Source organism: Panthera onca, chromosome D2 (assembly GCF_046562875.1).
Source record: "Panthera onca isolate mPanOnc1 chromosome D2, mPanOnc1 haplotype 2, whole genome shotgun sequence".
NCBI classification, from domain to species: Eukaryota; Metazoa; Chordata; class Mammalia; order Carnivora; family Felidae; genus Panthera; species Panthera onca.
The window spans coordinates 29430401-29456713 of NC_138349.1; the positions used below are offsets into that span (position 1 = coordinate 29430401).

General features: G+C 43.8%; 2 protein-coding genes across 4 annotated transcripts; both read left to right on the forward strand.

Moving 5' to 3' along the window:
* Positions 1 to 9772: 9772 nt before the first annotated feature.
* LOC132684629 (uncharacterized) lies at positions 9773 to 11064 on the forward strand. Its single transcript, XM_060641065.3, has 3 exons — positions 9773 to 9870; positions 10083 to 10565; positions 10695 to 11064. The coding sequence occupies exons 1-3, from the start codon at positions 9773 to 9775 to the stop codon at positions 11062 to 11064; spliced, it is 951 nt and encodes a 316-aa protein (XP_060497048.3).
* Positions 11065 to 11448: 384 nt separating this feature from the next.
* On the forward strand, positions 11449 to 21095 carry SLC25A28 (solute carrier family 25 member 28). 3 transcript variants are annotated; one of them, XM_060641789.2, is made up of 5 exons: positions 11638 to 11751; positions 16398 to 16475; positions 17698 to 17926; positions 19002 to 19058; positions 20236 to 21095. In XM_060641789.2, the coding sequence occupies exons 3-5, from the start codon at positions 17704 to 17706 to the stop codon at positions 20751 to 20753; spliced, it is 798 nt and encodes a 265-aa protein (XP_060497772.1). In that variant the 5' UTR covers positions 11638 to 11751; positions 16398 to 16475; positions 17698 to 17703; the 3' UTR covers positions 20754 to 21095. The 3 variants fall into 3 exon arrangements, with proteins under 3 accessions (XP_060497770.1, XP_060497772.1, XP_060497771.1); XM_060641787.3 differs by lacking the exon at positions 16398 to 16475 and having other exon boundaries at positions 11449 to 11751; XM_060641788.2 differs by lacking the exons at positions 11638 to 11751; positions 16398 to 16475 and adding an exon at positions 11766 to 12059.
* The last annotated feature ends 5218 nt before the right edge of the window (positions 21096 to 26313 follow it).

Sequence of the window (26313 nt, forward strand, 5' to 3'; positions counted from 1 at the left end):
AGCAAATGCAAGTTTCTTGCAGAGGAGGACTTCAGTTCATTCCTTTTTTTGCACTCTCTGCCTCTCATCCTTTTTAATCCCTCAGCAAGGTGCTGGGCTTAAAGCAGCAGAAGCCCACTAAGTAACTCAAAGGGAAGGATTGAAATCCAAAGGTGAAACAGTTTTACCTTTGTTACTATAAGGATAACTTTCCACTACCTAAAATATTTGATTATCTATTTTAGTGCAGTTAATGTAAATTCCTGTGCTTTTATATGTTAGTTTATAATGAGTAAGCTGTAAAAGCAAGGAAGACTACGGGATGAAGGGGAAAGATTTGGTTAATTAAAAAGAGACATGAAAAAACAAGGATTGGGTAAGGCAGAAGACCAGTTAAGAGGGTCAGCAGTGTAGGATGCCTGGGTGTCTCAGTTGGCTAAACATCTGATTTGATCTTTGGCTCAGGTCATGAGTTTGCAGTTTGTGAGTTCGAGCCCCGCGTTGAGCTCTGTGCTGACAGTGCAGAGCCTGCTTAGGATCCTCTCTCTCTCTGCCCTGCCTCTGCTCGTGTGCTCTCTCTCTCAAAATAAATAAATAGACTTTAAAAAAATGGGGGTGGGTGGGCAGGGAGATGCCTGTAATAAAAAAGAGTAAAAATGGGAATCACACCTGGAGGACAGCCAGGAAAATCACACTGATAAATCAGGACTTCAGTGTTCATGGGTCTGAGGCCCACATCAGCAGCCACAACTTGTTTGTTGATAATGATGGTGTTGTTTTTATTGTTGGTAATGTTGTTGCCTCCATAACTGTGGCTAGTTACTTTGAGAATATATCCCATATTTATGAAAGATTCAAAGCCACAGAGCAGTAAAAATACATCATATCTACTTAGATAAATACCCCAAGCTTCATCCCTTGCTGCCAGCTTATCTTCTTTGTATGTTATGGATAATAGACCATTACATTCTCTGATAATATTCAAGGAAAGTTTTGCAATTCTAGCCATCTTATTTAAGGAATTAAAGATCTTTAAATCTACTCTTTATGGTACGAAGTGCATACAATAATTGAGGACACACATGACATGGACCCAAAGTACAGATATTATTGTTAGGAGAAAAAAGAAGGCTTATTTGTGAGGTATCCCACATTTGGTGCTCTAGTCTAGCAACAGCTTATGCAAACAAGCAAATGGCGTGGTCATCTTGGTTTCTTGCTTGGCAGCTAGGTGACATGTTGCCAGTGATTTCTGTGATGGCTAGATGACAGTCAAAAAGTAAAATCAGGTAATTATAATGATAGTAATAGTAATAGTAATCAACCTTTGCTGAGTTCCAACTATATACTGATATTAGAGTAACAACTTTATTCTTTCTCTGATTGAAACCTCAAACAGTCCAAAAAAATACATGTGATTACCATTTTACAGAAGACGTAACTGAAGTTTAGATCATGTCATGGAACTTCAGCTAACCTGTGCTACCCTCCTGCTTCTCATTTTCTGACAATTGTGACCAAGGTAAAGTCAGGATGAGTCAGAGATAAGGCTCTTGTTTCTAACTCAAAAAAAAAAAAATAATAATAATAATTTTAACTAACTCTATTTTGGTGGTTTATTACCTTGATCTAGAAAGGCAACAGACTGTGGTTAAGTTTTCAGACTAGTGTTTGAGACCTGGTTTCATCACTTACTAGCTGTGTGGCCTTGAAGAAGTCATATTCACTTAATTTCATTTTCTTATCCATAAAGTAAGAATAATAACTCAACTTTCAGGGTTGCTGCCCTCAATCTTTCTTCACAGCAGCCACAGCGACCTTTTCAAAATCCAAAGTAGACCATGTTATCTCACTTCAACTTAAAATTCTGCAGTGAGATCCCATTTTTCTTAAGATATAAACTGATCCCCTTAACATGACTTTCAGAGCTTCTCATGGTCTGGCCCCTAATTAACCCCAGGCTCATCTCAAAACTATGCTTCCCTCTGCCCCAAGTCATTTGGCCTAATCCTCTAATTACAGGACTTAGGCAGTATGACGTTCTCCTTGTCCAGAAGGCTTTGCCACCCTTACCCTTTTTGCCCCCCACCTGTCTGACTTCGCTTGATTAACTCTTCTCATCTTTAAGATCCTATTTCAAATGTGACCTTTTAATAAACCTTTACAAGTAGTAACAGGGGCTCTCTTTCCAGCCCTGGCTCCTGAACTCACTGTAGGGCCGTTGCTTCCAAGAGTGCTTCCCAGAATTAATGCCAAGATCAGGAAAGGGATGAGTTTTGCGAGCACCCTGTTGGGTGGCGTCCCTGGCTACAACTGCCAGGACACCTGGGAGAGTTAGGCCTTGGGCTGGAGGGAGCTAGTGAGGGTACTGGAACTTGCTGGATGAGTTATTGCCACCACCTAAGGGGAGACATAGCAGCTCAGGCCTAAGATCCACAAATGTCTCATTCATTTTTTATTCAAATAAGTGTTACCAAGTACTCACAGAGTTTGAAGTACAATGCTATTCTGAAGATATAAAGAGGCGGGGGGGGGGGGGGGGGGAAGAAAGTTAAAAGATGCTCCTGCCCTGATGGGGTTTACCATCTATTGTGATATAGACATTAATGAAATAACTTTATACACATATGCAAAATTACAACTATCTAAGTTCTACAAAGTAGAGGACCTGAGGCATGTGATGGGGGAACTGATCAGTCTGGGGCATCAGGAAAATAATGATTGAATTGGACTATGAAAACAATATCAGATTTTGATGAATAATTACCTACACAAAAAGTAAAATTTTACTGGAATATACCTCTTAGTAGATGGATGGGGCTTTTAGAACATTTTAGATTACATCATGGATCATTAGATGACTATTATTTTTTGGTAGAGTGAGATGGAGTCCATCACCAATTCTTTTCCTATTTTTTGTTATTATAGGTAAGTATCAAGAAACCTTTTTATATAAATAAGCGAATGCAAGCAAAACAAAACAAAACAAAAACCAGGTAAGTGAATGAATGGAATTTTGCCAAATCTTTGTCACAATTTTTCCATCTCCCTAAATTTTGTTAAAGGGTTAGGAACTATCTCATTTGCAAAAGGACATGTTACTCAATTGAGTAATCTCTTTCTCAGTCTCTGGAAATAACACCAAAGTCAAGTGACTTATCAAGTGACTATTAATTGTTCTTGTTTCTCTGTCACTTAAAGCCATTCTGGGTTTGGAGCTAAAAACCCCAAAACATTGGTTGTGTTTCATAATTTTTCTTGTTGATTGCAAACAAAGACCTATATCAATTATTTAGGTCATGCTAAAGTCCCTTAAGAAGACATTATAGATGGGTAGAAATTAGAAAAATATTATATGTGATTTGTAATTTCAAGATTTAAACAGTAAAATTATTTGACAGAATTAAAAGGACATGTCACCATCTGAGGAGACTTTTTAAAAAATTTTTAATGTTTATTTTTGAGAGAGACAGAGACAGAGAGTAAGCAGGGGAGGGGCAGAGAGAAGGAGACAGAATCTGAAGCAGGCTCCAGGCTCTGAACTGCCAGCACAGAGCCTGACATGGGGTGACTCGAACCCAAGAACTGTGACATCATGACCTGAACCACCCAGGCACCCCTCTTTTTTGTTTTTTTAATGTTTATTTATTTTTTGAGAGAGAGAGACAGACACAGAGTGTGAGTGGGGGAGGGGCAGACACACACACACACACACACACACACACACACACACACAGAGTATGAAGTAGGCTCCAGGCTCTGAGCTGTCAGCACATAGCCCAATGTAGGGTTTGAACTCACAGACCAGACTGTGAGATAATAACCTGAGCTGAAGTCAGATGCTTAATCAACGGAGCCACCCAGGTGCCCCAGGAGATGGTAATTCTATTAAATGAAACTGTTTCCTAAAGCTCGGGGTATTATATCTTAAATTATATTTGGGGTACATTTTCTCTTACCAGGTACATAAGTAGGTGCTTTTATGAGTGCAGTTTTATCTACTGCATCACCTACTGGAAATAAACAGCCCTGGGGGCAGCAGGGCTTACAAAAAGGTGTAAAAATAATTACTTGAGGGCATTACTTACAGAATTTACATGTTTCTGTCACAGTAGTAAGGGCATGATAGAAATGCATAAATGAGGAGGAAAATGAGTGGCAGTTAAGGAGATTGGTGCCCAAAGAAGAGTAAATATGGATTTACTGTATCAAATAATACTTTTTTTCCTGTGTTGTTTCAACTCAATTTGAGTATGAATTAAACAGAAACTTCCTCCTAGACAAGAACCAGTGAAGCAAAGTAATTTTTCTGGATTTTTGCCTGTGAGCCACAGATGAGATTATGTTTTTCTTAGATCAAAATTAGTAATTTTCCTTGTTTTGGCTTTTTTTTTCTTTCACAAATAAGATCCCTTAGGAGAAGCTTTAAGAAAAAAGAATAGTGTGATTGCAGTAACCAGCCCCCCCTCCAAAGTAGATGTGCAAAGGGTTACAGTTTATTGCTTAAAGGCTGATGAAACCCAAGTTCCAAAAGAAAATACTCTTCAACGTATCCCAATTAGACCTTTTAGTTTGTTAAGAACAGCTTTATTGAGATGTAACTTACATGCCATAAAATTCACCCAATACAGTGGGTTTTAGTATATTCACAGGATTGTGCAACCATCACAATATAAACTTAAAACATTTTCACTGACCAAAAAGAAAGTCTGTATCCATTAACAATCATTTCTCAGATCTTTCACTTTTGTCCAAGGTAGATTTTCTTCAAGTTGATGTGAGGCAGGCAATCCAGGAGTTGTATAAGTGGTTTAGAGCTGCTGTTTGTGGAGTCGGGCATAAATATTTGAGAGGATAACAAGATACTAGTTTATTCAGCTCATCTGTTGGGTGCTAGCCGATCTTGTTTTTTTAAAGTTGAGGTGAAAGTCATGTAACAAAGTAACCATCTTTTTTTTTTTTTTTTTTAATGTATATTTTTGACAGAGAGCATGAGCAGGGGAGGGGGTAGGGGAGAGAGACAGGGAGACACAGAATCTGAAGCAGGCTCCAGGCTCTGAGTTGTCAGCACAGAGCCCGATGAAGGGCTTGAACTCACAAACCGTGAGATCATGACCTGAGCCAAAGTCAGTCACTTAACTGACTGAGCCACCTAGTAGCGCCAGAAAGTAACCATCTTAAAGTGAACAATTCTGTGGCATTTAGTGCATTCACCACGTTATGCAACCAACACCTTTACCTACTTCCAAACCATTTCATCACCCCAAAAGGAAACCCTGTACCCATCAAGCAGCTTCTCCTGTCTCATCACCACTATCAATCCGTGTTCTATCTCTGTGGAGCTACATATTCTGGATATTTCATATAAGTGGAATCACATTTGGCTTCTTTCACTTAACATATTTTTGAGGTTGATTCACATTGTGGTAGTATATATAGATCACTATTTTCATTCCTTTTTACATCTGAATTATATTGTGTGTATATACACAATTTGTTTATTCATTCTATTGATAGACATTTAGACCGTTTCCACGTTTTGCCTATTGTGAAAAGTGCTGCTATGGAATAAGCATGTACACGTACTTGTTTAAGTACCTCTTTTCAATTGTTTCAGATATATCTAGGAGTGAAGTGGTGGGTCGTACGGTAACTCTGTTTAACTTTTTGAGGAACTGCTAAACTGTCTTCCACAGTGACTGAACCATTTTACAGCAATGTGTAAAAGACTCCAATTTCTCCACATCCTTGTCAACACATATTTTCTCCCATCCAAGTACTAACCAGGCCCGACCCTGCTTAGCTTCCGAGATCAGACGAGATCGGGCGCGTTCAGAGTGGTATGGCCGTAGACTCAACACGTATTTTCTGTGTTTTTGATTATAGCCATCCTAGTGTGTGTGAAATGGTATAGCTAATACTCTATGTTGACAAAAGAAAATGTTTTTAGTACAAGCATGAATATTCAAGAAAAAACAAAAGATGAATTTACTTTGACATATTTCCTTTTACTTGAAGGCATGATGTTGATCTGTGAAAATTAAACAGGTACTTTCCCTATACTTCTAGAAGTTATGCAAAATGTAAAATTAAGACCAAAGTTGAGACATGAGTAAATGAAGAGCATCACTCAGCTTTCTTGCTTCTGACCAGAGAGGGAACACTGTACTATATTTATAGCATATCATTTCTTCCCAGCACACATTTTTATAAATCTTGAATATTCTTGTCCCAAGATAGATAAGACACAGAACTTGCCATGATGTGTCAACTGAGTGAAATAAGGCACTACCGCCTTTAACATTTAATTATGCTTTTTTTGCTTTATTCTAAAGAGAATCTCCCTCAGAAACAATGTATTCTTTGATACATTGTGGTTAAATTAAAAACCCATTATGCTACTGTACAATATATATGTACCCCAAATATCCCACAAGGACCAAAATATCCATTCCTAAAGACATGTTTTGCCCTAATGGAAATATACTTAAGTCAGACAAACACATGAAATCTACAGTTGTACCTTGATTGAAGGGGGCCTTGCTGGCACCAGGACTACCTGGTGGCTTAGCTACCTGGAGGTTTGTACATACCAGGACAATGAACTATATACCAAGATGAAGGACAGGTGAAGGCACACTTTCCTTTTGTAAGGTGGAAGGACAGACTAAGAAATAGGAGGAAGAAAAGGAGAGCTGCCTCAACTGCTTTCTCAGAAAGATGAATGTTAGGAAAGATGCAGAAGACATGGAATAACAAATTGATTCCCTTGAAACTGTTCCCCACACACCCCCTGGAAATGTCTTCTTGTGTACATTCTGCAGTTTTAAACTGCTCAAACACATATCTTCTTATCCCTTTTCTCCTCACTGACTGCCCCATCTCAGAATTCCTACAGCTTTCATGGTCTACTCTTCATAATTTAGGAATCTATTTCTCTGTAAGTAACTGTAAAGAAGTCAGTGTTATTTGCACGGGTGGCTGCTGGAATCCATCTCATTCTGTATTATACCTCATATGGTCATGTGGGATGGCAGTTCAGGGAAAGAGGGTATTATAAGCTGGAAGTAGTGGGACTTGTTTTGGACCTTCAAGAAGGAGAATTTTGATAAGAACAAAGGGTGAAATGCATTCTAGGGATGAACATGTATCAGGATATAAACCTGGTACTGTAAACAAAGATTCAAATTAACAGCAACTGCTTAAACGAGTTCTCTCATGTACCAGAACGTGATTAGTCCAAAGGTATTACTGTTACTGCCCAAAAGGCAGCAGTTTTCTTCAACCGGTTGCTCTGCCCACCTAAGGTATAGGCCTTGTCTATGTGGCCAAAAATGGTTGACAACTTCTGGGTCTGTATTCTAAAGGACACGAAGGGAGAACATGAAGAAAATACTCAGAGGACATAATCTTCCTTTTAAAGGCAGAACCCAGATGTCTCATGCCACTTACACTCACATCCCATGAACTAGAACTTAGTCACACAGCTAACACCAGCTGAAGGGGAAGCTGGGGGAAATATGGACTTCAGCTGGACTTATAGCTCTAAACTAAAACTTGAGGTTTCTATTATTAAATAAAATAGATGAAACTTGATAGTGAGACAATGAATAGTCTCATTGGTAGAGGCAGAAAATAAAGACAGTAGAGAAGAGAGAATATGAAAAGCAATGGTCCTAGGAATGTAAGAAAAAATCCTACAATGTCTGACTGAGGAGCTGCAGATATGGGAGCTATTGAGGGCTTCTAAGGAATATCTCCAAGAAGGTTATTTCTCTGTTAGCTCCTTTTTTTTTTTTTTTTTTTTTTTTTAGGGAAGTTTAAGGGTTGGTGAGGTGTAGGGCAGCATGTGCAGATGTGTTGAAGGTGGGACGTCAGATAGGGTGGGTTAGGTGCTTGCTATTCTGATGGCATCAGCATCACCTGGGAACTTGTAAGAAACGCAGAATCCCGTCCCCACTAGAGAATTATAATCTGCATTTTAACAAATTCTTCAGGTGACTAATATCACAGTAAAGTCTGAGCGGTGGCACTGGGCTAGATTATGCTATGGTGTGGAATAATCCCAAAATCTGTTTTAAAGACAAAGATTATTTCTTACTCATGCTGAAAGCCCATCTGAGGGGAAGGGGGTGGGAAGTAAGTGACTTTGCTTCATCATCCTTACTGGGGCACCAGGCTGATGGAGCCTTCTAAACATCACCAGTCATGTGGCAGGGAAGTTCATATGTGGCTCTCACACTTCTCTCATATTTCCTTGGTCAAAGCAAATCCACTGTTATGCATAAGCCATGCCTATCTTTAAGGAGGTGGGAAGAACAATCCTTACCATGTACCTGGAAGGATGGGAATCCCAGAGGTGAAGCCCCTGAAGCCAGGGAATCCCAGAGGTAGGACATTCAAAGGTTCTTACAGTATAGATGTGAAGGTATCAGATACTGGGAAAATGAATCAAAAGGAAGGAAAAAGAAAGCACAAATGCTTCAGAATATTTCTAAAGGATAGCTACAGAAGACCTCCAGCTTTAGAAAAGGAACATTTTGGAGGAATTGGTTGGAGTGGGAAGTGGAAGGGGCTATGTTTGGAATGAACATGCCAAGTCAGATATTAAGGTGGAGGTTCACCCTCTGCCTATCTCCCCAATCTCATCCTGTGTCACCTCCCCTTTCTCTCACCATGTTCCAGCCACACTCACTTTTGCAACCTTGTTCTCTCCGCAGGGTTATTGTACCTACTGTTTCTTCTGGAATGCTCTTTTCTGGGTTTGTCATTTAGAACTTATCATGGTGTCATCTCCTCAGAAAGGCCTTTCCCAGTCCAACAAACGTAGCCACCTAGTCACACTTTATCACACCTATTTCAGTATCAGAATCATACCTAGAGTTAACTGGTATTTTTGTCTATCACCCTCCCCTCATTAAAAAAGTAAGCTTCATGAGGGGTGCATGGGTGGCTCAGTCCGTCGAGCATCCGACTTCGGCTCAGGTCATGATCCCACGGCGGGGGTCAGGTCATGATCCCACGGGGGCCTGTGGGTTTGAGCCCCGCATCAGGTTCTGTGCTGACAGCTCAGAGCCTGGAGCCTGCTTCAGATTCTGTGTCTCCCTCTCTCTCTGCCCCTCTCCCACTCACACACTGTCTCTCTTAAAAATAAATAAACATTAAAAAGAAAGAAAGAAAGAAAAAGTAAGCTCCATGAGAACTCCACGGACTGTGACCTGGGTCACCAGCTTCAAGTACAGAGCTGGCACTCAATAAATATTTACTGAATGTTCACATGGAAATTTTAGTTAAGAAGTATGCAGTGAAAGAAATATAAGTCCAATGAGAAAAGCAGGTTTGGAATGGTAAGGTTCTCTAAGGTAGTGAAGATGAACAAGAAGCATTAAACCTTTAGGAATGTTCTCCTTCAGTCGGTAGAAAAGTGTCAGAGACTGAGGAGTCTAAAACGTAGAATAAAGTGGCTCCTAATGAGGAAAAAAATTTCAGTGAGGGATGGGTCAGTGAGGCCACGAGGGAATAAGAAAAAGGCCATTGCATTTGAAAAGGTCATTTGTGACTACCGAATTAAGGAGTAAAAATGTAGGGCTGAAGGAGAAAAAGGACATAGCAGGCATAACTCATTACTGGAGTAGTTTGGCAGTAAAGAGAATTAGTACTCTAGCAGGATTGAGTGGTTTTCTTTTTGTGAGTCCTATTCATTTTTCAAGGGAAGTGAGCTAGAGAAGGGGAAAGATGTAGAAGAGGGGTTCTTAACCTGAAGTTCATGGACCTCCAGGTGTGTGCATGGGGGATGGGAAGTGGAGGGGCGAAGAGGATTGGTAGCTTCATTATTTTCCAAAAGGTCGAGAGCCTAAGGTTAATAACCACTGCTGAGGAGAGACAGAACAGGTGAGTAAAACAAAGTTAAAAACAAAAACTCCCAGAGGCCCAGAGAAGGGCCAGCTTCAGAGAAAAAAAGGACAATCTCTTCCTTAAAGAAAAGCTGTAACCAGATGGGAAAGTTCACAATTGCATCACCATCTCAGCAAAACAGGTAGAAAGACTGAGCTGGAACCAGTGGGAGGCTTGTACAAACACGCCCCAGAGAAGGGATACTGAAGGAGGGCAGACGGAGGAGCGGGGAAAGCTCCTGCGTTCACTCAGACTAGCCAGCGGCCCTCGTGTAGCTCCCGCGCAGCAGCGTCGCCCAGGAAGTGGTGCTCGAGGCTGGGGCTCGCTGGCATTGTCCTTCACCCGAGAGCGCCCCTCTTAAACCCCGGCGGACCCGCCCGGGAGGGAGAGCGGTCTTATCACAAAAGGCAGTCACCACCAGGCAGCGGTGGTCATCGGCGCGTCAGCTTCGGGGAAAGTGGTACGTCCGAGCTTCTCCACAGCCGCCGTACTTTCTGTGCTTGTTGCGGCAAGCTGTCTCCAGACCCGCCTCTCCGCCTGTCGTCATCTCTGAATCATCCCGCCCCATTTCGACATCTCTCTTCCCTCCCTCCAGCTCTCGGCTCGGCGCAGGACCCAGCGACAGCGGGCCCCGGGGAACTCATTCATTCAGCAACTGCGGGGTTTCCAGGGCGACTTCGGGTGCAAGCCTGGTGAGGCGCGCTAGGGCCTGAGGAGCACAGGGCCTTCGGGAGTCGGCTCGCGAGCTGCACGAGACGGGGTCGGGGGCATCGCTCCAGATGCGACCAGTCTAACGGGCCGCCGCCCGCTTGTCGCAACAGCTTCCCGGAACGGCCCGCGGGCCGCGCCAGGGGATACCCGGCTCAAGCTGGCTCCACCTCACACCGGCCTGAGATCCCGCGGGAACAGAGCTCTCGGGCCAAAGCCGCCTGCACGCGACCCGCGCATCCCGGGATTTGGGGCGGGCGCTCGAACGCAGATCCTAACGGCATCCGTCAGCGGTTTGACCTTGAAGGCCTGGCACCACGCCCCATCCACCCCACAGGGTACCGCCTGGAGCTCCACAGGCGCCAGTCTGGGGCCCAAATCCGGCCTCTCTCGCCCCTGGGCTCTTCGCTCTCTTCCGGTAGCCAATTGGATCCCGACGTGATGCGGGCCAATGGCCGCGGTCAAAGTATCAAGAGTGGTTGAGCCTATCAAAGTTCAGCCTTAAGTTTCTCCCGCCCTCCAGAAAAGTCGGAGGGCGGGTTGATCTTACATGTTGGCCAATCAATAGCCAATAAACAAGAAGCTTCCAAGATCAAAGGGGAAGGGGTGGAACCTAAGCAGTAGCAACGCCACGGGGTGGAGGAATGACAGGCCACTTCTCTAATACCACACACATTTTTTCCCTACGAAAGCAAAGGGGCGGGGATAACTTGGCAGCTGCACCAATGGCTGGCTGAAGGGCGTGTCCGCGGGCCAAGCGGGAGCCGGAGGCCCCGGGCTCTCTGGGCCGCGCCTGAGGCGGACGCGACGGGGCCGGGGGGCGGTGGCGGCAGTGGCGGCAGCGGCGGCGAGGGTGGGCGCCGCAGCTGGCCCGGGTGGATGGAGTTGGAGGGGCGGGGTGCTGGCGGTGTGGCGGGGAGGTCGGCGGCTGGGCCGGGGCGGAGCCCCGGGGAGTCGGCGCTGCTGGACGGGTGGCTGCAGCGGGGCGTGGGCCGGGGGGCCGGCGGCGGGGAGGCCGGGGCCTGCAGGCCCCCGGTACGGCAGGATCCGGACTCCGGCCCGGACTACGAGGCGCTGCCGGCTGGAGCCACTGTCACCACGCACATGGTGGCGGGCGCCGTGGCAGGGATCCTGGAGCACTGCGTGATGTATCCCATCGACTGCGTCAAGGTGAGACCTGGACCGGCTCTGAATCCGACCTGGGGCTGACCCGACCCCTGGGTCCTGTCCCGAGCCAGGATCCTGGCCGAGAGCCGGAGCCGACATGGGTTTCTTCCTGGCTCCTGCCACCACCACACGATTCGACCGATGCGCCATGCAAGCAAGGTCCCGACTGGGAATTGAACCCAGTCAGGAACCAGGACCCATTTCTAACCGTCAGTGAGATCTGAATCGGGACTGTGGAAAGAAAATCTGTCAGCCAAAGTCTGGATCCTAGACGGGACTAAACAGGAATAGGGTGGGATGGGATGGAACAGGTAAGTGCTACTAATTTGATTACGGTGAAGACAACTGGGGTGAATCAGACTCCGAATAGGATCTTAATGCCTTGAAGATGCTCTCTGGGCGAGTGCTTTTACAAGAAACTTGCTGTGTCTTCCCTTAACAGTGTTGGGGCAAGAACGGAAATCTGAAATGTCTCGGCTAGATAAATGATTTACTTATTAACTCTTAAGCCATGAATGATTGGAAGTCATTGTGCAGTCAGAATTCATAGCTCCAGACTGGAAATGATTTGGGAAAACCCATGTTCAGGAAAAGGTTTCGGTTTCTCTGTGCAGCAAGCATGACACCCCACCTATTTCCTGAACATGAAAACTAAACTGGGATTAGGATTTTGTATGGGGGCACATAGGCCCCCAAACGAGAGATGAACCTGACAGTGTGTTTCTTTAGCCACCTGAATTTGACAAAAAGGGGAAAGTTGCCTAGAAGGGAAGCATGATTTTGAAAAGCAGATGTAAGTGTGAAGAAAATGAAATAGGATTAACATGAAGGCATGATTCCTGTGAAAGTAAAAACTAATGGCAACCACAACCAAGCAGACTGATTAGTGGGTACAGAAGTCGGGTGCTTCTGAAGAAAGCTAGGTGAAGAGGGAACAGATTGTTCTTTACAGTTAATCTTGTGCATTAGGAAAGGTACCAACCTCTAAAAGTGAGGACTAAATTGAATGAGAAGTAAATTCAAGGGGGCTGTTGAAGTAAACGTATTGAGAAAGAGAGTGGTACCTCCTTTACATATCAGGGGTAATAGTCCAAACAGTATTCTCACAGCTCTTTGACGTGTGTTTTCTCCTCAAATTAGACAAATGTTACATATTCAAAAGGAGAGAATACCGAGTTGGGAAATACAAAGTCTACCTCTTCTGCTTCTTCCTGATTCTGGTACTACCACATGTTTTCATAAGTAGTGTGGATGAGGAAATGGGGAAAGTACTCATTAAGCTTTGTGAATGACATTGAGTTGATAGGAGTTTTCTAGTGCACTGCAAAGCAACTCCTACCAGTGGCCATCCCTATTGAAACTGGTAAATGAACTTGGTTAAAATGGATATTAGAACTTTAAATACCCTTGTCAATTGGGAGGAATAGAAATAAAAAGTAAAATCTTTGCAAGAGAAGTAAAAGGATCATTAATGCTCTAACAGTATTAAAATGTAAAATGGGCAAGTACAAATAAAAAAGATGCAGACATTTATGTAATAAAGTCTAGGTTGAATGTGAGTTGTTAATGCTATATATCCAAAAGTTAATGTGATCTAACTGCAAAGTAAAGTAACCTCCCAATACTAAGACTGTGAGTAGAGAGCAGGAGCTAGCAGGGTCTAGGGTGCTATGTTTCAGGATGGGTATCAAGTGAAAACTAGATCAAGGAAAGCAATGAAAATTATTTAATGACTTGAAAAATACAATGTAATAATGTGATTGACTTAGGAATATTACTATAACTTGTCAACTGAAGTGTTGTCCTATTACCTTGGTAGGCTATCTTCTTATTCCATGTATTTACATAATGCTATTGTTGCTGTAAACATTTTATAAATTTCTTTGTTAGAAATCCCTTTAGAATATTTGGGTGCATATCCTTAAAGAGGGCAGACCTTTGTCCTGTCACAAGATGTGGTCGATTTTTTAGTAACAGACCATTCAGAATCAAAAATGGTAGATAAGGTGGGAGATCAAAATGGGTAATACTGATTGGAGTCAGAGAGAAGGTAGGAGCAGAAAGCAAGGAGCCTGGTTTATTCTTGAGGCTGACAAAGCCACTGAGGAAACACTTCTGAAAGAGGAGTTCCAGAAATATTTTGCATAATCACAGCACTGGTGGAATAAGTTACTTCTAGCCTTCCAAGCTGTTTTGAAGAACAGTTCTTACTCATTTACATAAGCTTTGAAATTTGTGTTTTAAAAAAGTCCTATAACATTATAGTTATGCCTCAAAGCCCTATATTAAAGAATTAATTATTTGACCTGGAGGAAAAAAATGCTCAAGGGTCTTCAAAAATACAAAAGCTTATTTTAGAAGAATCATTTTCATTTGTCATTAATGCTGGGATTTAAATGACTAGAGGGAACAACTAGGTGAGACCAGTAGGATTTAGTGTCACTAGGATGTTAAACATTGTTGTACAGATATGAAAGTAAAATTCAAATCTCTTCCTTCAGAAAGGCCTTCCCAGTTCACTTGTCCCAGGGTTTCCCAGTTCCTCTTTTACCATAAATGGTGGTGGAGAAGAAGAGCAGCCCAACCATCCCTAAGACTAGAAGCAGGTATTTGTGTTGGAGCCAAAACAGCAACCACAGTGTTTGCAAATGAAAGTTGACATTGCCTCTTGGCATGTAAGCCAGTGCTACCCAGCCACTTCTCAGGGTCAAGTTGATTTAAAATATCCTTGGGAGGAACCTAGCATAACCTTGCCAGGCCATAGTTATTCAGCCAACTATTTACATGGTCATAATAGGGAGGTTTGGGAGCCCAAACATATCCCAGTTTTCCATTTCTGGACCTCAGAGGCAAACATCAGACTTTATCTATAGGGATAGGCTCTGCACCCAAAGCAGTCAGAACTCTTCTCAAAATCATCTAAGTACCCTCTTGTCACCAACGTGCTGCTATTTGGCTCTGTAATCGTGACAAAGGGAAATAAATCTTTGCCAAACCCCAGATGTAAATGGTTATCTATACACATTCACCAATGAAAGGTTAGGAAATGGAAACATTGGCATATTTGACTTTCTTGTATCTAATAATAATTATTCAGTAAATGTCAACTCTTCTTGTTTGCCAAACACTAACTGATGTGCCTTACATACATTTATTCGTTTAATCTGTGAAGCGTTTTCATGAAGTACACACCATTTTCATTATTTTACACAACAAGAAAAGGAAGCAAGTTAGGTGGCACAGTCATGATTTGACCCCAGTCAGGCTCTCGGGCCTTCCATACAGCCTCCCCAAAGTAGATTTCCAGAGCCAAGCAAGGCACAGAGTTTCACAATAGTGCTCAGTCCTAAATGTGAACTTCAGATTGATAGCCGGACATAAAAAATCATTATAGCCAAAGAGAAACTTGAAAGTGAAATAGGAGCACCTGGGTGGCTCAGTTGGTTAAGCATCCGACCCTTGATTTCGGCTCAGGTCATAATCTTACAGTTTGTGAGTTCGAGCCCCACATTGGGCTGTGCACTGACAGTGTGGAGCCCCCTGGGGATTCTCTGTCTCCCTCTCTCTCTGCCCCTCCCCACTCACTCTCTGTCTCTCTCAAAAATAAATAAACATTAAAAACAATAAAGTGAAAACAAGAAATACAAAAATGAAACCTGATTTATTAGTGGCTAAGGACCAGTTAGTTGCCCATGCATATTTGTGAAATGACATACACAAGAGACAACACTCCCATGATCTATACATTCTAAGATATAAACACATATTTCCTAGAATCATGTTTGAAGACAATAAAAAGCCTTATATTTGTAGTACTTCATAAATTGCCAATGGCTTTTACATGCCCTGACTCTTCAAATGCCCATAATAGCTCCATTAGCCATTCTTAGTTTCATGTTGTAGATGACAACACTGAAACTCAGGTTAAGTGACATATCCAAGGCCACACATCTAGCAAAGCTGGGGCTGAAACTCAGGCTTTCTGACTGAAATGTGGCTTGTTTTTTGCCAAACCACTTACCTATTAGTTTATTTGGCTTTTCTTCAAAGCTAGTGGTTTTTATATTAAAGGCTATTCATAAATTCTTAGAGATTTGATCTTTCTCCAAAAGAAAGATTTATTGGCCCACAAATTTGGGGAGCCGTATTCATTTCTGTATTTGGCATAGCTTATGCTTGGTTCCTCTCCATAAGGGTGTAAGTAGAATCGTGAATTAGAGTTAGGGGTATGTATGATACCTACAGTCCAGGTTTCTCTTGGGGGTGAAACGTTCCACATCTCTGAGGCCAGACCTTTCAAGGCTGGTTGTCCAGATAATGCTAGTGACTTCAGCAGAGCAGTACAGCTTCTGAACATTCTCCCTATGCAAGAACAGTTTTGAACAAACCAATGGAAACACATAATTGTTAAGCCACCAGGATCAGTTTATCTTTATCAGCAGCTGTAGCCAGCAAAGACCTGTAGTCGCTGGGTAACTCCTCTGATGGATTTTATACCCCGTGAGTGATGGGAAAGATCTGTAAACACATGCTTTATTGGAACTTTATGGGTTTCTTTTTTTGAGAAGTAGAATGAATGTGTCAAGTTGTAATAAGTGGTAACTGTATTTCTGATTGCATTTACAGTAATTAACCTTTTAACTTTCCAGTTCTTTGTTGGTAGCAGACAAGAGAAAATAACTAGAGGAATGTGGATTGCTTACAGCTAACTAGGACCTGTTGATCTGGTTAGTTTTTTTTTTTCCCTCATGCTTTTGACAAGAGACAACACTCTTGGATTGCAGTTGGCCAAAAGGAAGGTTCAAGCTTTTAAATCCAGACTGAACCAGTAATTGGAATGAAGTAGGAATTTAAACTATACTTGGGCATAAATTGCCCTTCTGGCTCACTAATAGTCTGCTTCTTACTTTGTGAATTGGTGCAGACACAGCTAAGATTCATTCGTTTGTTCATTCATTCATTCAACAAACAAATCTTGAGTGCTTACTTTGTTCCAGGCACTGGACATTGATTTTATATTGTTAGTCTCCATGCCATCTTAATCTTGAAATGGATCAATAGACAAGAGTTTTTCACTGGGAGACAAACCTCCCTCTGAGGGTCTGTGATTTGGTGAATGTTTCGAAGAGATTCATTTCCCAAATCCCAACCAGACTTTGTCCAGGAACATTATACAAAGTGTCTGCCATGTACTTTTGTCCCAATCATTGAATCCTCTGGAAATTCCATGGATTCTGTTTCACAGAGACTGATTTAATTTGATGCCCGTTTGGGGATTCATTCAGTTTTGATTAGAAATCTGGGAGCCCCTTCAGTTTTAGAGACAAAGTTAGTTTCCACCTTTCATAGTCTCAAGGCAAATGCTCTTTCCCAGAAATAGAGCAGCATTGATTACAAATGTTACTTCTGCCAAGAGTTTAACCTACAGGCTCAGCTGCCAATGCCAAATAATCCATGAAAGTCAGATAATCATCAAGGATGTAATAAAGGATGAGCCATCGTCTCATTAGTCAGTATAGTGTGTGGTTAGGAAGCAGGCCCAGGATCAACCTTCAGAAATAAGGCATAATGTTGTAGACAGTAAATAGTTGACTTTAGAATCTATTTGTAACGAACTCTTGGCCTGGGTTTATTAAGGCACAAAAGCAATATCTCCTGAAACAGGCTTGATATTTGTTGCTGGGGCTATGAATCATTTCAGAGTTCAAGCATACTTCCTAAGCAGTTATATTCTTGAGAAAAGAATGGTGTTCCCTTCATAGATGACTAGCAAAAGGTCCAAGCCTTGGAAAAGTCAGACATAGATTTGGGAGTAAAACTGGGTGCCAGGTAGCACTCCCGCACATTGGCATGATTCCACAGAGGAGTGTCCCAAGCCTGAGTGCTGAAGTTACAACGTTGAATAAGAAGTTGGCATCACTGACATTGCACTTCTTTCTGTAATTTCAGACCCGGATGCAGAGCCTACAGCCTGACCCAGCCGCCCGCTATCGAAATGTGTTGGAGGCACTCTGGAGGATTATAAGAACAGAGGGGCTGTGGAGACCCATGCGGGGGCTAAACGTCACAGCAACAGGCGCAGGGCCTGCCCATGCCCTCTATTTTGCCTGCTACGAAAAGTTAAAAAAGACATTGAGTGATGTAATCCACCCTGGGGGCAATAGCCATATTGCCAATGGTATTGAGCCTTCCTGTGCTGGTTCCCCCACTTTCTCAACTCTTTGGGCTTTGCTGCTGTCAATGCTTTCCAGCCTCAGCATGGTTTGGAGCTGAAGCTTTGGGCTGGGGTAGGCCAGAGTATAGGGGAGGGACTTCCAAACCTGACGTTCTCAGACAATGGGCTGCTTCAACCCCACCCCTCTTTTGGGACACCTCAACAAAGTGTTACGGTATCTTCCCTTACCTACCAGCTTGACTTCTTTCATCTCCCTGCATCAACTTCTAATGCCCTGGTAATGTGGAGACACATTGAAATACTCCCACTGTATATATCTTGATAATCGGGTGGTGTCCTGCTCCTTGGGGCAGGATCTGAGGTGACCCAGCTGCCCAAGGAAGACATTAATGGAGCCCCAGCTCTTTGCATCACGTTTTCAGGATCCTAACTGACCAGAGGCAGTTTGTGTTGTTGAGGACACAACAAGGCCTCAAGTGAATTGGGGTTGAGCCAAGAGACTTCTGCACAGAAAAACCAGAGGGTTGAAGGCTATGTGAAAGTAAGGGAAGGGACAGCAGCCTGATGCTTGAGGATTGAAAACCAAACTGAGAGGAAAGTTGAGAGATATGGTGGTTAAGGACCTCAAGGAAAGGTCTAAATGGATAGATGTTAGAGTTTGGAGTTGGAATGGGCAGCACAGGGGCAGCAGGATGACAGGTGAGATGGTGTGGGGCAGATCTGACCACCGCCCCTCATGTTCTCCCTCCACTGGAGGCAGTTGGTGCTGGCATCCCTTGGCTGCAGTGTACCTGCTTCCTGTTTGGGGCATAAAGTGCATTCATTCTCAGAAAAGTCTTTATAAAATCTGGGTTGTTTTCTTTGACTCTTTTGGCCTTCCTATTATACATACGGAATGTAGACTGGTAACCTTACTAAGTTGGTGGGAACAAATATCTTCATTTTTCAGAACAGGGGCTCGAGAGCAGTGGGTTCCCTCTCCCTGCTGTTGTTTAGCCTAGCCACTCCCTTCACTCTGGTGCCTCAATCAGTTGTCCTCTTCTGGCCTCATGTATGGCGATTGTTTTCTCCTTTGCAGGTGCGGCCGGTTGTGTAGCAACATTACTGCATGATGCAGCCATGAATCCAGCAGAAGGTAATGATTCCTCCACCTTTCCCCCCGTGGGCCACTGCACCTGCATCTCTAGGCTTCTCCTTTATTTCTGGTTTGCGGAGGAAAGACAGGGAGCATCCCAGCCATTTTGGGGGGGGAAATCCTTTTGTGTTACCGTTTCTTACCAGTAGAGGGCGCCCCCCCCATATTGTCAGTGGGTAGGAGGAGCCCCTTAGGAAGCAAATTCATTGAGCTTTAATTCATCTTTGGGGCTTCCCTGAAAAAAGATATGGCTCTACTTGGCCTATTCCTGGGTTTTCTCGGAAGTCCTCTTTGTAGTGGATTTGATCTCATCTGAAAATTTAACAGAGTATTTCACTTTTCTTCAAAGAGGTAAAGATGGATTTTGGCATTTAAAAATCCTGCCATTCTTATTAGAATGAAGATAGTCGAAATAGGAATGAAAGGGTAAATTGTAGAGCTCAGTTCCTGCCCGGCTGCTTGGATCTTGGCTTCTGAGCTGGAGAATGAGGTACTCAAACAAACGTGAAGGGATAGCACAGTTGCCATGCTCTTTAAGCTCCAGCCCTTTACCAGTCTGGGCAAGGCCATGGTGTGGAAAGGGCCAAAGCTAAGCTGAAGATCCAGGGCTCATACCATGTTATCTACTCAAGAGAGTAGATGTTTGGAAACTAAAGCCACAGTCTTCTTGGTTAAGAACTGTGTTTTCTTTCTGGTAGCCCTTCTCCTGAGGAGGATAACCATCCTCATGTCATAAGAGTTGGGTGCTCTGCATACCTGAGGATTGGGATTGTTAGGGCTATCCGTTCATTATCATGTTCACTGCCACTGAGTCATTTCTTCCCTGGGGTTTTACGAAAGGGTAAGATCATAATAGGTTGGTAATTTTTTCAAGAAAATCTACTGGAGTTTCTAAGCCATAGATGTATCTTGTGTGTTCACTGGTTGGTTTTAAAGAAATCCTACTGTAAGTCAGTCTGTTATTTTTTTGGCCCTTTATCAACCTTCTCCTATCCCCTTCTCTCAAAAAAGGGAAACTTTAATTTATTAGACTGATAGCTCACTCATACTTTTTTTTTTTCCCCTCTCCATTCCAATGGCTGACCCGCTGACTCGGGACTCTGAATCTGGACACTCTTGCTCACCGGTTGATTGCTGGCATCATTTCCTTCCTTCTTCTTGTTGATGGCACTACCAGTGGTCAAGCAGAGGATGCAGATGTACAACTCCCCATACCACCGGGTGACAGACTGTGTACGGGCAGTGTGGCAAAATGAAGGGGCCGGCGCCTTTTATCGTAGCTACACCACCCAGCTAACCATGAATGTTCCCTTCCAAGCCATTCACTTCATGACCTATGAATTCCTGCAGGAGCACTTTAACCCCCAGAGACGGTACAACCCCAGCTCCCACGTTCTCTCTGGAGCCTGTGCAGGAGCCGTAGCTGCCGCTGCCACAACCCCACTGGACGTTTGCAAAACACTGCTCAACACCCAGGAATCCTTGGCTTTGAACTCAAACATCACAGGACATATCACAGGCATGGCTAGTGCCTTCAGGACGGTGTATCAAGTAGGTGGTGTGACCGCCTACTTCCGAGGGGTACAGGCCAGAGTAATTTACCAGATCCCCTCCACAGCCATCGCATGGTCTGTGTATGAGTTCTTCAAATACCTAATCACCAAACGGCAAGAAGAGTGGAGGGCAGGCAAGTGAAGTGAAGTAGCACACGATGCAGCCAGGGGTCCAGCACTGCTGCGTCCTGCCTGCTCCAGCCACGTTCTCGGTCTCCTGGCATGCTCCATCCGGCCTTGAGTGGAGGTGGAAGGAAGGTAGAGGGTTCTCCCCAGGCTATTGGTGTTTTGGCTAACACCAGTTCCTGCCAGCCTCTGTTGCCGCCACCTTTCCTTCCAGGCCCTAAGCAAGTGCAGCAAAGCACACCACAGTACCTTTGCTAATAACCTTTCTCCATCCTGGGCCTGATGACCTACTCTAGACTGTTACAGAGGGACAAGCAGCTCATTCCCCTGGTTCCTAATAAAAAGCCTTTAAATTAAATGGTTTCATTGGATTTGTTATGCCAAAGGGGAAGTGAAATGCTTTTAAGTATTCTGACTTGAAGCATCAGTCAAGGGGTCCAAGAGGAAGGTGTGTTGTATATGTCTGCAGTCTGGGTTCTTGCTGGTTTTCATAGTGACTCAAGACTTTGGAGCCCTACTCCTCCTCGTTTTAGTATTAAGCTCCAAGGAATCTCCCTGATGGCAGGAACAATGGGCTTTGACAGATCCTAGCTAAACAGGTGTTCTTGATCCCCACTCTTGCCTTTTCCAGGGGACAATGGCACAGCACAGAAGAGGCAGACCTCTCTGCTCTCTCAGCTCGGCCTGCCAGAGTAAAACTCGGCACACGGCACTTTGTTTTCTAATGTAGTTGCAGAACAAGAGTTATTTAGTGAAGCTTCAAGACCTAAGGATTATGTGGTAAATAATCAGACCTTTCATTGGGCCTTAAGGCTTTTACAAAGTACTTTATTTAACGTGTGTGACTATGCTTTGCTCTCACAAGGTCTGTGAAGTAGGCAGTGCAAGCATCACCTCTATTTCACAGGTAAAGACAGCTCAGAGAGGCTGCCTCTTGCCCCAGTTCTCACAGTAAATGCAGAGCTGATACCCCAACCCAGATCTTTGGCTCTCAGAAGTGAATCTAATTGGGTCTTCTGGCAGATGGGAAATGAGTGGAGCGCACGTACCCCAACCTGCCATCCCCTGAAGAAGCTCCCTCCCGAGGATCACATAGGCTGTGTCTGCAGACTTGCAGGGATAGGACTTTAACTGCTTTGTGGGTTGGTCTGTTCCCTTTTTTGGATATTACCAGTTATTAGCAAGTTCTTCAGTGCACAGAGTGGAAATCTACCTCCAAGAAGGTCCATCTGTCATCCTTGTTATGTCATCTGTCATTCATTCATTCATTCACTCATTCATTCATTCATTCATTCAATAACTATTGAGTGTCTGTCAGACACTGGTGTTGGGGTTATGGTGATAAATAAAACCATCCCAGCCCTCAAGGAGCTTACTGTCTGGAGAGGAAGACAGATGTAAACAGGTACCTGTAAGATGGCAAGAAACATGCATAAGAATACCCAGCCTGGCCTTGGGTGACTGGGGGTAGCTTCTGGAGGAAGTGACATCTGAGGCGACGCCTGGAAGGCAAATAAACTAACAGGTGAAGAGAGGAGAAAGACCTGGAGGTAAGGGAGAATAAGAAGTGTCCAGGGTCAGCACACAAGGGATTTGGTAGGACTGGCAGTCTGGGCAAGGCATGCACCTGGAGTTAGCTAAGCAGGAGCTGAGTCTTAAAAGCAATGCTAAGGAGTTTAGAGTTTATCCTGAAGGCAGCACAGAGGCATTACAGATTTTAAGCAGAGGTGTGGTGTGATCAGATTCACAATTTAAACAGATCACTTAGGCTCTCTGGGAAAGGATTAGAGGAGCAAGACCGGACGGGCAGGTAGACCTGATGGGAGACTGTCACAGTCATGCAGGCATGGCTGCACGGTGGTCTTGACCAGGACTGTGGCAAGGGAGACAGAGAAAGTGCCAGACTAGAGCAGTGTTAAGGCCGTAGAAGCAATAGAAATCCATTACAGAATAAATCTTGTCCTTCCTTCCACCTGACAGCCCTTCAGGTCTCTATGGAGAATCACGTCTGAATGCACTTGGAAAAAAAAAAAAAACAAACATCAAGAAAACAGCAGGGTCTCCTGTTCTAAGCCTTATTTAAGGAAGCCATGCTGCCCCTCTGGTTTAGTGATGGAAAAGAGAGATGTTAACAGTCCTAAATTGTGGTCACTGGAGTTTGAATCGCCTATGGAGTAAAAAGAACAGGCTGAAATCATTGCAAAGGTCATTTGAGAGGGTCTGCTAGTAAAAATGTAAGAGAGTAGCTGCCTCCCAGCACAGATGAGGCATAAGAACAAAGGGATGCCTCTCCAGACCTGTCCCTGCAGTCGGCTTTACAAAGCTCCTGTTCTGGCAGGGCATCCAGAGCACAGTGGGCACTGTGGCAATAAGGCCATTTCTCAAGAACAGGATACAGGTAATCTAAAAGAATGATAGTCACTAAAGATTCTCTCAGCTCTAATGTTGTTCACAAGCAACGCGAAAAGAATGCAAAAGTCACCTTCCAATCTCCACTTGTGCCCTGGCTGCTGGAGAACAACAGTTGGGTTAGAATTCGGACAGCCCCTCAGGTTCTTCAGGTCTCTCGATCCAATCACCAGAGGAGACAGAGGCGGAATAGTGTGATAGGGCTGAACATTCTTGGTTCCTGAATCCCGGGGTCAGGAACCAATCCCCATGAGAGCTATGGGAGTTGGGAGCATTCCCAAGTCTAGGTCCTCTCTGGAAAGCCAGTTAAGTCATGTGGTACCTTAAGGATCAAGGACCAAACCAGTTTAGCCAGAGAAACTTCACTGTAGAGACAAAACTAACATGAATGAAACAATCTTAGAATAACACAAAACAGATTACAACCATGTACCGGATTATACAAAACCAACAAAATATAGGGGCACCTGAGTGGCTCAATCGGTTAAGCGTCCGACTTCAGCTCAGGTCATGATCTCATGGTCCGTGAGTTCGAGCCCCATGTCGGGCTCTGTGCTGACAGCTCAGAACATGGAGCCTGCTTCAGATTCTGTCTCCCACTCCCTCTGCCCCTCCCCCACTCACACTCTGTGTCTCTCTCTCAAAAATAAACATAAAAAAAAAACAAACCAACAAGATTTAGAGTCAGAAAAGGTAAGTGTAGGTCAGAGTTACAGGGAAAGAGGTGGCTTTGATAAAAGGTAGAATTAAAAAATACTTTCATAAAAGCCGGTACCAGTCAAATCACGCTAATTTTATAAAATTTAGAAAAATAGCTCTAATCCCATTACCCAGAGAATATGACATTTTGATGTATACATCATCCAGTATTTTCTCTATGCATTTTTGGTTAATATTTAAAATTCAAGTCACACTGTAACCAGCTTCTTTCCCATAATAGTATATGGTGCCCATCTTTCCACGCTAAATCTTGCATCACCTGAATGGAAATAACTACACAACATTCCATTATATGAATGTACAAGAGCTCATTCTGTCAGTCGCTTGTTGCACATTTGTAATAATTTATTATCAAGAGCATTGCTGTGGGTATGATGAATCCGAAGGACAAAAAGGAGAGCAGGGTAGGTGTGCCGAGAAGGTTCTGAGCGGGGAGACGGTTTGGCACCACCTCTCTGCAGACACTGCAGAGATCCAGGCTAGAGATCCGAGGCTGGGGCAGGGGAGGCTGGCCTGGGGAGAATGTCAGAGTTGGATTCTTAGAAGTCGTCTTGCTCAGCATACCTCCTCGAGTCCAACTTCACTCTGCAGCATCCCTGACAGGGGGTTCCCCACCCCTACTCCTGTGTCTGGGAGCTCATCTCTGCTGGAGGCCATTCGTGACATTGCTGCCAAGTTCACTGCTGTTCGAAAGTTCATTCTTCATGGTCTCCTGCTTCCATTCTAGGATCACGTCACTGCCCTGCTTCAGTTGCCAAATTCCTCACCATGGCCGACAGGGCTTTACAGAATTTGGCTCCCACCTCTCTCTTTAACACAAACATTCCACACAAACATGAGGCATTCAAAACAAATACGTATTTTCTTGAGAATCTAAAATAGTCCTCCTGTTGTCTCCATTCGTTGATTTAGGAGGCTTGGTGAACAATAGTCTGTTGAAACTATCAGAAATTTCACACGATTGATGTTGGGACTGGATGTGCAGTATTTTGTGACTTCCTGCCACCTGTGACCGGTACGTAAAGAACAAGTACTGTGGGTGCTGCACACAATAATATTCCCTACATTGTCAGAGGTCCAGAAACACAACCTTTACCCCACCACCCCCGCAACCCACATTCACACACTAAAAACAGAGGAGAAGAATTCTTTGTATTGAGGCACCAAGGTTTCCCTGTAGTTTCCACCTATGATCTCCGTCTGCCTGCTGGAGCAGCAAAGAATCAGACTAATCCTTCTTCTCTCTGACAGCCCTTCACCAATGTGAAGACAGCTGTCGTGTCACTCAGGGAGGGTCAGATTATGGGGAGCCTGAAAGCCAGGCAGAGGTGTCTAGACTTGACTTGGCTAACGAGGAGCTCTTGTGGTTCTTAAGCAGGGAGGGAGATGACTAAAGTCATGTCTGAGGACAACTCCACCAACAGCCCAGACATAGGACAACCTGGAGGGGGAGCAAGCTAGACAAAGGCACTCCAGCCAAGGGGCTGTCACAGCTAGAAAAGAGGAACCTGAGAAAGGTAGTTACAAGAAGATGAAAGGGACTTGGTGGTTTAGACATTCGAGTGGGAATGCACCTGTAAGTTGTCTTGCACTCATCTGGCCGTGTTTCGTCTCCCTTCACTAGGGGATCTGTAGAGCTGTGCCTTTTTGGAATCATTTCCTGCACTGTGCTTGATAACCACCTGCTGACAGTAGAATGGTTGTGATCAGACACTGAGGTTTGCCTGGGAAAATGGTGCTGGGGTTAGGAATGAGCCATTTCACTGCACAAACTTGTACTGAGCAGGTAGGGGCCCTGGGGTAGATGCTGGGATTATGGGATGGTCAGGTTTTTTGTGACAATGTGGCAAGGTTATAGTCTCCAGCTTTTCAGTCAAATACTAATCTAGACATTGCTGTGTAGGTATTTTGTGGATATGATTAAAGTCTATCATCAGTTTATCTTAAGTAAGGAAGATTATCCAAAATAGTCTGGGTGGGCCTCACTCAATTAGTTAAAAGGCCTTAGGAAAAGAACTGAAGTTTTCCTGAAGAAGAAATTCCAGCTGTGACCTGGAGCTTCAGCCTGTTCCCAAGAGTGTACGTGTATGAATATGTACGTACATATGTATGTAGATGTGTATATGTGTGTATGTAACATGGATTCAAAATTATTATCTGATTCACAGTTCATATGCAAATTTCACCAACTGTTCCAATAATGTCCTATTTCATAGCTATTTTTTCCTCCCTGATCCAGTGTCCAACCCAAGATCACACGTTGCACTTACTATTTATTCACATCTCTTTAGTCTTCTTTAATCTAGATCAGGTCCTCAGCCTTTTAGGAATCTCATGAACTAGATTTTTTTTTTTCTTTAGATTACAAGTCAGTCATTCTGTAGAATGGGCTTCAATTTGATTTGCGTGATGGTTCCCCACAATTAGATTCAGGCTCTGCATTTTTG